Source organism: Gymnogyps californianus, chromosome 13 (assembly GCF_018139145.2).
Source record: "Gymnogyps californianus isolate 813 chromosome 13, ASM1813914v2, whole genome shotgun sequence".
Classification (NCBI taxonomy): Eukaryota; Metazoa; Chordata; class Aves; order Accipitriformes; family Cathartidae; genus Gymnogyps; species Gymnogyps californianus.
The window spans coordinates 16,592,366-16,604,947 of record NC_059483.1 but is presented as its reverse complement, the minus strand read 5'-3'; the positions used below and the strand labels follow the sequence as shown (position 1 = coordinate 16,604,947).

Sequence of the window (12,582 nt, the reverse complement as noted above, 5' to 3'; positions counted from 1 at the left end):
TATAACTGTAGAATTTATGTGGGAAGCTCCTATCTTCCTTAACAAGGCTGAGTTTATATTGCTGAATTCAAATGCTACCATTAAAGCCAATATATTTCTTCATGAATGTGCATGACATTAGCATCTTTCCCTGAATCTTGCACATTTTTCTAACAGAATATTCTATATTTTAACTGGAAACACTGAACTCAAAGGCTGAGAAGAGCTTTTCAGAAGGCAGGTAGTGCTACACAAAATATATTTTACACTAAAAAGCTACGAAAAAACTAAAATAGATCGAATACATAAAAAAGTAAATATTTGTTGTATCTAAAACATACTGATTTGTGAACAAGTCACAATTAAAGCTCAATTACTAGTTTCCAATGAAATGACCATGCACCTTGACTATGTCAACATTAACTAATCCTTAGGATATATATATACATACATATATGTTGTAAGGAGCCAAACAATTTTTTTCTTCATATTTCAATAGTGCTTGAGGGAAAAGGAAGAAGCAGTGCATCATGACTCACTACAGATTATGTTTTTACTCAATAAACCAAAACTTTTCTACTGGAAAAGCATCCTTTAAAAATACTATTGCTGGAGAAAGTTGGGACCTGAAGTCTTATTAATTACCTTTACATGCCTTTAAGAAATAAATACAAGCCATGGGTAAATCAACACAGCAGCATAAGAAACTATAATTAGAAATTTTCTGATTTCAAATGGGAAAGTATCCAGTTAAATTCTTACATTAGTGAATTACTAAATCACATATAAGAAGCAGTAACATTTAATTAAATAAACTTCAGACTATGAAGTGTGCACTAAATTTGGGGAGAGGGCAACAGAAGAAAAGCATGCATTTGCTCCCCATCTGCATAGTTTTCAACACTGCAGTTCCAATGCAACTGAGGAATGAAAGCCAACTATGACATGGTCCATCCTTAAGCTAAAAGGGAAACAAAGTATTTAAATTATATCAAACACTGGTGAACAGGAAGAGGGTCTTCCAGTGGCAGTCTCCTAACTATAAATGTAAAACAAGACAACTTGAACATGCAACAGAACTACTCTGTTGCTTAAAAAAAAAAAAAAGATACAATCACTGAGGATTTTGCATATTTCAAATTTTTCCTTTTTAGAGAAAATGGCCTTACTTACTTGGATACTTGTTTAATGTCAGCAACATAGAAGCAAATAAGAGTAAAGGAATATTTAGAAGATGAATTTATGTGCATTAGCTAGAGACTGTCAATGTATTGAGCAAATCACATTTTAAACCTTTTGTTAAAGATTTAGCTCCAAAGGCCTGGCTTCCAGATCCATTCCTTCCCTACACCTGCCAACTTAATCACAAGGCATTTTGCTCTCCTTTCCCTCAGTTCTTCAAACTGGAGCTAGGTTCCCACAACTGAATTTTGTTCCGGTGTGGCGTAGTGTACTGTACTATCTATTTGCTGGTTTAAATAGTATTCAGTCTGTAATCCTTGAACAGTGAATACAGCTAGGAATGAAAGCCAGAGCAAACATTTGCACATTCACTTAATGCTAATGAGAGCTCAAATGCAACTTAAGTTCCCTCCCCAATAAAAACAAAGGTTTGCTGGTGATGATCACAGTGAAAACCTAGATCACTTCTGAGAACATTACTTTCGCAAGTATTTAAGGAATAGTCTTTCCTAACAGGTTCAAATTCAAGACATTGAAAACTAAATATTCTTTTACAAAAATATTAGTTTTATAGACGAGGCATAATTGTTTCTAAAATGGATATATTTTAAGTAGATTTAGCTTCAATTATAGCTTAATGTTGTCTGTATTCTTGGTTAGGACTTGCAAGTAGACTTCATGAATAGTGCTGAGAAAACGGGAATCATTCTGCAGGAAAAAAAAACACATTAGAAACATTAGTAAAAAGATGCAAAAAAAGTTTAATTTACTGCCATTTAAGTTGTGCATAAGATTCCTTATAGTGCTAGCTATCTGAGAGTTAAAAGAAGGGAACTAGCTGCGTACTTGTACAAAAGGCAATGCTTTTTGGACAACATACAGACTTTGAACCATGAAGCTGGTAAGACAGCTAAAGAGATCACTAAGCACACTGGATGCTCAAACAAACAAAACAGGGGTCACTAGGTCAGCCTTGCCCACATAATTTCACTTCCCTCCAGAGTCCAAACCTTTTCTTTAGAGAATTCCATCCTGTGTACAGGCTCCCAAATAAAGTCTGCATGAGTGTCAGAAGTAATGTTATTTCTGTCTGTCAGACCAGCCTGAAAGGGATTGCAGTGTGTTATACAAGAATTCTCATGTTGAAGCATGACTGGGAAGTGAATTAATTTAATCTATAGACAATATTTAGAGATATTTCTTGAGTCTAATTCCTTCAAATGACAAGTTTACAAAACTGGCATCTAATCAGCTAGCTTGAAGATGTAATATTCTTTTTACACGATCCGCACAGCAAATTTGGTATCCTGCTTGCAGTGCTGTGCAAGTACTCCCATGCTGCAGGGTATGCCTATTTTGGTCTTCATTCAGCTTGCTCTCTATATAAAGAGAGGACTGGAGACAAATATTCCAATCAGGTCTCCAATCAGGTGACTCTAAAGTCACCACAATGATGTTCTTCAGACTACTGGGTGAGAACCAGTGCGCCATGTCTCTAATGAGAATAAGACTTCTGGCAGTTGAGCTCAGTTGCAAGACTTACAAGTAAGCTAGTTTAAATCTTCAAAGAGAAACCCCCCCCACACACACACCAATACACAAAAAGGTTATGCAAAAAGGAACAACATAGATAAAATCAGGCAACCTAGCTAATGATGCAATCTGGTAGTGGCCCCTTTTTGTCCTAACAACTTTACCACGGGGAAGATATTGTTTGTTGTTTCTAGACTTGCATTTTGGGTGTAAGCTCTACTAACATCAGCATGGAGGAGACAAGAGAATCCTGAGTTAACAAAGAATGATTTGTCATTCATGGCAACTTCACCGTGACATTAGAGGTCAAAATGATCTCAATGCATAGCTACTTGCAACATCATAGATTTAATTCAACTGAACTTTTTAGTGCCTAGAAATAGCGGAACTAGAACTTTGCAATTTCCATTTCAAAGACACATACTTCAGTTAAAGATCAGGAACAGTTCTAGGGAACTGGACACAGGAAAGCAGGAACACTTACAAAGACAACAAAAACACCCCCCCCATCCCCATACCAGGACTTCTACTAGTGCAACTTTTTCCTCACTTGTCCACAAACTCATATGGATGTGAAAGGACACATCTGATGTACAGCTCTGTCCTTCCAAGTCCTCCATCTTGCAACCAAAAGGAGCAAGCTGTGCCATACTATATGTACAGTGTGGAGTAATCTACCGCTTCCAACAGAAAGGAACAACTTTTGTAATGTTTCAGGGCAAAAGGAGTTATAGGGGTACAGAATTTCTCAGTACTGGCTACTGTACTTGGAACCCCATCCCTCAGGAATTGAGCTCTGTAAAGACAGGACCTTTATTAGATGTATCAGTGCTTCTTGAAGCTGAGACCTACTGAGAACAGTAGGAGGCATAGTCTGAATTTCTGTTGTTCCAAGTGTTAAAGGCGAAGAAGAATTGGCTTTATTCTCCACTTCAGTAGCTTTTGTAGCTGATTGCTGAAAAACACTAGGAGACAAGAGGATTGAAGGAGTTACTGTAGTTGTGGCTGTAACAAACTGCGGAGGTGCAACCTGTAAAAGAACAGAAAATTAATAAGCACCGTGTCCAATAAGAATGAATGCTGCTATAAAGGCTGAAGAGACGAGCATAAAAAAAAAATTGTAGCCACTATTATTCAGTCAGATATTACAGAATAGCTGCTTTTAATGAAGAAATATCTACCTATGAAGATTAATATCAATAGTAATTCTCATTTTAAAAAGCTGAAGAAGGCAACAGTCTTCAGTATTCTTGTATGCAGACTCTTTCCTCCTCATGTGGTTGCTACCTTCCAGGATTTTTGAAACATATCACATAGAATAAAAGATGAGCTTTTCACCTAAGTAATCAAAGGAGCCTGTAGTTGTTTTGCAGATTATTATTTTCCTTAGGAGTTTACAGAAAGGCTAGTCCTGCTTTCTGCCCCCCTGCTTCTACGGTCTCCAACAAATACACTTATAATTTGAAGTAAAGTATCTCAAAGATATTTAAAATGACTGATGAACTGTAATTAAAGCATTGGAGTACACAGAAATATTCTCATTCTAAGTACATTTTCCCTTGGGGGGAGGAGGGACAGGAATATTTTGAGGACTATCTTCCCACCTCATTCTTCCACAGGTCTGTGTTCATTTCATTATAGAAATCCACACACTGCCTTTACCACTTTTCCTTTTAAACATAAATTGCAAATGTATAGGAATATTATATTTGCATAAAGTGGACATGAATAAACATCAGCTTTGAGCAACTCTGACATCTCTCGATAACTGCAATTATTATTCAGTATGATAATCTACATCTTGCTCAGGCTTCCAGAATGACCAACTTGGTGGAAAAAAAAAAAAGAAAATAAACAAGCCAATCTCACTCAAAAGAAAGCATGTAAAGATGTTTGATACGTCAGCAGAAAGAGGTCCCCTTGGATAATCAAAAATCTTCAGAAGAAAAAAAACCTGCAAAGCCATCTAAAGCTAATGCGTATATAACAACATCAACAACAATAGAACTAGTAAATTGATTTTGTTGTAGTCAAAACTGTGAAGACTTACAGCGTGGGATTTCAGCTGAAGACAATGTGTTTAAACCAACAAATGCAGTTGACCACACAACATGCACAAGTTTCTTAAAATTCCAAAATCCATGTAAAATGCTTTTATTTATATAATTATTTACTAAATGTGTCATGAACAGACTGTATAGCTTGCCTTATAGCAGGCCAGTAGCTAAAACAGCATTTTACTTTAAGCAGGACCATTTTTACTGCCTTCACAATCAGATCTGGGCATGCTACTAAAACTGCTTTTATGTAGTGCAAGTTAGACAAGAATGAGGCAATTTAACAGATTTGAAAAAGGAGGGGGTGGGTAAAGTAGAATTAAATTACAGATGGTATCCTGAAAAGAATACATACCAAAAAGGTAATTAAAAACAGTTCTTGAAGACTTGACTATTACCAGTTATTTTTTTAACTGCAACCTGAAATTTTATATTATTATTCTGAACTGTTATTCAAGGCAGTTCTAATCATGTTAAATCTGTATTTAGATCACTAAAACTTGCTATTAGGAAGCTTTGCAATAACAAATGCTTGTTATTCTTTTCTTCCTCTATCTTCCATTTTTTTCCTTAGGTATCTTTTTTATAAAATACAAGGTATCTCAGGAAAACTGAAAGAGACAGTAAGGCAAGGATTGCATTTTATGCCTCTGTGGTGCTTAAGGTTGGGCTAAGGCTAATAAACCCTACGGCAATATTATAGCATTAGTACTGCTTGCTTACAAGACAAAAAACAGTTAAAATGATGCAAACTCAATGCAAGATTGCAGATGCAAAAATGTATTCTCATTTCTGCATTACCACCAACAATAAGAGGCACTGTACAACAAAAAAGTGTACTCATTCATAGCAGTCTACAGAAACTCCCCCTTGCTTCAATACAGCTTGTTCCCGCTTCGTAACAGCATTTTAAATATGGTCAGTGGGCAATGACTGTTTGAGATACCAATTGCTTACCACAGTTTTACCCCCCCCTTTTTTTTCTTTTTTTTTTTTTCCCTTTTTTTTTTTTAGAAAACCAACAAAAAATTAGCAGAGGTACTTATTCACTTACTTGACTTGCTTTAGACAAAGTCTTTGGCTGTGGAAATACTTCTGATTCCTTGTTTTGTTGTACAGTCTAAGTTAAAAACAAAGCATAATTCACAAGTTAGCATCCACAGCTCACTTTCCAGTGGTGGTTCTCTGTTTTTATGAAAGCACAAAAATGCAAATTTCAACAGATTTTAGATTTAATTTGATCCATTTTGTAAAACTGATATAATAAATGGGAAGTTGGAAAAAGAGGGAAGATTTGAATTTATGTTTTATGCTTTCAATATTACAGCAAACCTGTAAAGCCATAACAAAACACTTCTGAAGAAAGACCACTACAGTTAAAAAAAAAAATCTAAACATTACAACACTGAAACTGGGAACAAAACAAATGCTACAAAGTGAAGAGTTCAGTACCTTGTAATCAGTTTGGTAAATTGTCAGGAAGGTTAAATTCAGTATTTTTTCCTAGGAGTTTTATCTAATCACCTTCACAAAAATTAAATGCTGTTTTCTGATAGAATTTCAGAAATATTTTATACCTTTACAAACAGCATCCAGATATTTCTTTAGTCAGATTTCAAGACTATAATACCATGAAATTCAAGTATTATAAAATATTAGAAAACACAATAAAAGGCATGTAGATAAGTTACTTCAGTAAATTCCTGTGGCATTCTTCAAAAGGCTTGTTATAGCCATTTGGAATACCTCTTGGCAACATAGAACAGGAAAAAAAACTCTTCACAACAGACAGTACTTAGTTTACTTGAACTGCAAGGAAAAACACTCAGGGAATTGATAGTCCTTAACGACAAAAATAAAATTAGCTTTATGAAGTGGTAACAAGCACAAGATCGAATTCTTAAAGTCTAATTACACAAGAGTTAAGAAGTCTTTTGCTAGTTTGACAGTATATTTGGACTATGGAGAATTTTGTCTAATGAAAATACGTACACACAGTGGACATGGCGGAAGGAAAAAAGGGTATAAGACTGGCATATGAAGAGCTAATTCCCAAGGCTATCAAACAGACATTGAATAAACGCAGTCAAGGTCAGTTATGGAGAAACCCAGCCAGCTTTTCTAAATGCTCAAAGATGTCACAATCTTCAGTCAAATCTGTACCAAGGTTTAGTAGCACACGAAAGAAAAATACTGCTCAGAATGTACAGTTCTTCAATACTAGATCAAGACAGCTGCTCAATGCTGTACTGGGACCTCCTCCTCCCTCTGCAAAATCAATCAGTCCAAACATCTCAAAAAGGTGATTGCTAGTAAAATAATCCTAGCACGTAGCAGTCACAGCCTTCTTGAAAATTTTCAAGAACAGCAGTAGATCAGAAATAAGCTAATTAGACAGTACAATGAAAACACACCCATTTCTTAAACATTAAGACAGGGATAACTCTTCTGAGGACAGAAAAGCAACACTTGAAAAATACAGGGTATTCTAAAATAATGCTTAGGACAAGTTACAGGCTGAAGAGTTGAGCATTTGATTAGATCTCTGTTATGAGTAAGTCATCACCATATTCATAGCAAAGAGTAGCAGCTGACCCAGACAGGGCTACGAAAGATCTTGTTAAAACCCAGTGGCAAGCACTGGATAATAATAAACATTAGGAAATTCATGCAGATGTAGCTGTAAGTAGTTTTGTTTGGTGTTTTTTATTCTTGCATTATCACTGTATCCAAGATGCAAAACGACACACTTAGTCTGCATGAATGTAAATAAAATAAAATAAAAATGCAACAGAACGAAGAGAAGTCTTTAGATAACCTCAGAGGTGGGCACTACAGAAAGTTACTCCCTTTGGAGAAAAAAGAAATCCAATAACCCCAACTCACTCCTTACTACTGAGGTAGCCAATTATACAGCAGAGCAACACTAATTGATAGAAAATAATTTATAACACAAAGCCACATGCATTAACCTTACAGACTAGCAGTGACATTTTCACCTAGTCTCTCAAAACAAATTTACTGCTGTGGCTTGTATTAAGGCATAGACAATAGACTCCCCTCCAAGAAATAAAAAGTTTAAGAGGTCCTTTGTAAGCAATACTAGGATAAAACAAACCAAGGTGGTCAACTAGACAAAACAAATCAGTTTACAATCCATTTTACTAAATAACTAACAATATCTCAATGTAGCCCACAGGTATCCCCAGCAGAAGAGGGTCAAAATTGAAGGAGTACAAAACATCCAAAACAGAAACAGGAAACTGTTAATTTTGTACCTTCAAAGAAGGTACAGACTTCCACAGCATCAACTCTCATAACACTGATCAGTCTGTAACCTTCTGTCCCTTCTCAGATCAGCAGTTCTTAGCAGTATTTTTCTGACACAAGTACAGATGAATTCTTTAGGACTTATTCATCCCCTAACAGCACCAGCTTGAAAAACCTCCTCCTCTACAGACAGGTCTGTCACTGATAGCAGATGCTAATGATATAAAACTAATGGAACTGGATTTCTAAGTTAGCAATTCAATCAATATCACACAGTGCAAGTCCTTAATTATTTTTAAAAGGCTAATATATAACAGCATATTTTCCAATGAAAAATACATCTAGTCTAAAAACAGTCTAAAGCTTCATGGATATAAAATCCCACAGATTACCTGAAGGGGAGAGATTATCTTGCTGTTCAAGGTTGATGGCTTACTGTGAGATTCTTTGAAGCTTTCTGGTGTTGCAAGTTGGCCAACAGAGGCAGAGACGTTTGGTGTTAAGGAAGTCTTAGTGAGAGACTGCTGTTGCATTTGGTCATGCTGTGGGGTCAACCTGAGTTTCTGGAGAAGATCAACACTTGTATGGGATGTATTTGAGACAGTTCCTGTATTTGTTGATGTCAAGGGTGCTATAAGCTGGCTTTGGCCAGCCATTAGATTTTGTGGAGCGTGGTTCACTTCAGATGGCAGCTGATTCACTAGTGGGGATATCTGCTTGGCAGCTTGCTGCATAACTTGCATCATACTGTTGTTTTGTTTTAGGCCAGGAAGCATCTGAGCAGGGGCAGCTTCCACTGTCGAGGCTGAATTAAGAACAGGGCTTAAATGAACTGAATAGCTTGAAACATTTTTTATATCAGGCTGGGAAACTGAAGCTGGAGGTATTAGCATAGGTGTTAAACATTCCTGCTGATTCAAAGTATTGGCACTGGTTTTAACGCTTGGACTTTCAGATTTCCCTAGTGATTGTTGTATTACTGTTGACTGGTCAAAGGAAAAAGGCAAGAGCAAACTGTGCTGCTCTCTGGCAGAGGTGTCAGTCTGCAACTTCTCCATCCTCTCTGGATTGGGATACGGAGCTGTGGGCTGTTCCTTTGGTACAGAGGTTCCAAACAGTTCCTCCAAAGTCAGATGCTTCTGCCTTGACTGAAATGGCTAGAAAGAGGGGAAAAGGAAGTTTTCAATTTAGAAATACACATACCACTGTGCATCTCACACGGTCTATTATAGTTTCAAGAAAACTATGAAAGACAACTAGGTCAAATGCATTTAAAATACAGTTTGGATATCTAGTGTGCCCAATTTACAGGAATTTTGAAATAAATTTCATTTACAAGGAACATCTATGTAAGCTATGTAACTATAACATCTATGTAAGCTTTTTCTCTACAGCCTTCTATGGACAGACTGTGTGCTAGTAGTAAAGAAGGAGGAAGGCTATTGATTCTGTCATTAAGATGGCACCTGCCATGATCGATAAGTCCTAACTACACAAGGCACTTCGGAGGGGGGGAGAACATACATGTTGAACAAAATCCACATAGAATTTATGGAGTTGGAAATAATTAAATGGCCTAAAAGATGGGAAAGGAACAGAGAAACCTGAAGGTACACAACTGATCTAGCAATACGTGCCTAGACAGTTCTTGTCACCCTTTTCATTAACAATGCAATAGATGTTACAATAGGTAAAAGAAACTGTATAAACCTAAACATATGTGTGTATAATACATATATCTATCTTCTTGAAAAGTGTGTATATATACACACAGTTACATCTACTGGTCCTTTAGCCTCTCCCAAAAATATACATCTAGCCTACACCACTGACATTGTTAGAAAAATCTGCTTTTAAGGATATCATCTTCTTAATATTTTGCTGAAAATATTTAAAAATGTGTTTCACTAAAGAGAAAAGAAACAGCTATTAACACCCTTAATCTCAAAATTTTCCCGCTTTTTTTTTTTTTAAGGTTGCACAGGACCAGAAGTTATGTAAAACAGCTGGACTAAAATACAACATTCTGTTCAGAAGACTGAATGGCCTGCAGCACAATTCCAGTGTATTCTGATGGTATGTCTGAACAAAGATGCTATTTTACAATGACAACTACTGCACCATGACATTACTATGCTAGCTCTAATTTTACTAGCACAGACAACAGCAGTGAAGGTATGGCAGTACAGGTAGCATGCAAGTAGCGTAACAAAAAAACCCCTTGAGCTTGAAATTATATTGACTTCTGCCCAGGTTACTAATCTCTACTGCCATTGTTGTTATTCACTTTTAGCTAGCTTAAAGTCAGGCACACTTTCATTTTGCAGCTGAGACATTCTGTAGTTTATAAACCTTGTTAATTATGTTAGGAATGTCTCCTAGAAAGTTGTTCTTACTTTTCTCCACTGATCTTACTGTTCTGGAGACCTGTCCTTCAACTGTAAAGATTCCATTAAGACAAAAATCACTATTCCATCTCACTTCAAACCCAGCTTTTCACTTCAGTATGATAAATTGACTAGCTTTCCTTTACCAATACATTACAATATTCAAGTAAAACAAATCTCTACCATGCTCTGATCCAAGTCAGACTAGCCCCTTACGAGGATACAGTCTCAAACATGAAGTTAACTTCCAGCCTGAAGTATAAAACACATCTTTTGCCTGTCCCATCTCTGGCTGAAGTATATTTTGAGCGTATCATCAACTCAGTGTGTTATGAAGACCCTTATCAGCAGGGGCTGCAAAAAGGCAACGTGATCACTTTACTTGATAGGAACAGAGTGCTGCTCAGAGGGTTTCTCCAGGAATCATTTCAGATATATTGAAACATGAATTAGCAGTCAGAGCTGGCACTATACAGTTTAATTTCAGTGTTCTGGTTCAGTTTTACCGATTGCTGGCAGAAAAGCATTTCATGATACAACTGATTTTCATTTTGAACTACCAAGATAAAAAACTTGAACTTCAGAATATCACAGAGAAGACATTTATTTTTGTTCCCAAAACCGTGATATCTTTAGCATGAAATGAAATTAGTCAATCAACATACAAGTGTGACATTTTGGAGGGGGGTTAGGAATCTCACTGTACTTATATATACACTGGTTTTTAATTTCACTGGTCACCTGTTTCGATTAGATGAAAAATGTATTTTTACACTTGAAATGGAATGTTTTTCCAGTGGTCTTCCAGTTGTCCATGCTACTAAAAATGTGATTAAGAACAAACACATTTGTGATATTTGAACCCAGTTAACTAGCTTTACAGGATTGTTATCACTTACGTTACCAAACTAATTTTTTCCAGTATATCTGCAGCTATTATTTTAAATAGCTCAACAGAATTAAAAATATGCCATTTCACCTGTTCTATAAATCAACTGTTTCCCTTTAATTACTTCAGAGCAATTTGTTAGGATCTTATCTTTCCAATTTTTCCTTTACTAGTTATTTGATTTCTGTTCTGCAATTCCATGTGCTGTCAGGCGGGGCACTTCAGCTGATTGTGTACAGTCTACACAGAGTGACCCAAAAGAAAATATCTTCTTTTAAAACAAAGCCTCAGGCAACCCTGCTGCCAGGTCCCAAGACCAGGCATACAGCAAGCAGAGCTTGCTGCCAGGGGTCAGTCTATCACTCATGCTGATCCAAAAGCAGAGGTGCTACTGAGGGAGTAGAGGGGGCTGTGACAGCAAATAATCCCAGCAAACTCCCCATCCCTCAGTTTCATTCATTAACTGTTACTAGCCCATTGCCTAAAACAGATTCCTGCTGCCCAGACCCTAGCCCTAACTTGTACTAGAAATTATTACTACTACTAAGTATTTTGTTTACAAGTATTAAGTGCAAGGTTGCACACATTTTCATAGGGCATTTCATTTTTCAGACACGGTGGTTTATTGGATCAGAAACACAACAGCAAACTATAGCAAGGACAGGAGGCAGGCCTTGCAGCTTACCTCAGTGGGGTATTTTCTGAGCAGAACCACTACTGACCTTTCCATGCCCACTGGGTGGCACTGCAAGCAGGCCCAAGTTACTTAGGTGTTACACGGAATTTAGTTATTACAGAATTTTTTTTTTCCCCCCTAAATTTATCTCTAAGAAGTCTTGTATGAAGCTACAGCTTCCTTGTGCAGAAATGCTTACTAGAAAATGGAGCCAAATACTGAACTATTGCTACCTATTCCAGCCACTCCAGCGATGACACTAAGTATTTTGTAGTAAGTTTCCTGTGGTTCAAAGACAACATTTACATGAAGCAGAGGTTATGTTCACTAGCATTTTTACTGTGGTTTAAACTTTAATCACAGTAGTAACACCGAGCTTTAGAATTTGTAAATATTTGGATACATGTTGATTCAACATGTTGTATCTTACCTGAAACAGATCTCAACACTCGTATTACTACAGTTTGAGCAACATCCCTCCCCAACACCACTGAATTCCCGCCCCCCCCCCCCCCCCCCCAATATTTCCCTTCCTGCAGAGGAAGGAATATACTGTCAAAAAGTTCTTAACATAAGAAAAAAAACTCCAAACACTCCTCCCCCACCCCA

The 12,582-nt window shown here is 36.8% G+C and overlaps 1 protein-coding gene across 2 annotated transcripts in view; it reads right to left on the bottom strand.

The window, feature by feature from the left end:
- Nucleotides 1-1,104: 1,104 nt before the first annotated feature.
- DCP1A (decapping mRNA 1A) overlaps nt 1,105-12,582 on the bottom strand; it is a 34,310-nt gene continuing 22,832 nt past the window's right edge. For both annotated transcript variants that reach the window (XM_050904722.1, XM_050904723.1), the window contains 4 exons: nt 8,414-9,178; nt 5,806-5,871; nt 3,506-3,724; nt 1,105-1,869 (listed from right to left, as the gene is read on the bottom strand). In XM_050904722.1, coding sequence (XP_050760679.1) covers nt 1,789-1,869; nt 3,506-3,724; nt 5,806-5,871; nt 8,414-9,178 — 1,131 coding nt within the window. In that variant the 3' untranslated portion in view covers nt 1,105-1,788. The remainder of the gene's footprint in view (nt 1,870-3,505; nt 3,725-5,805; nt 5,872-8,413; nt 9,179-12,582) is intronic.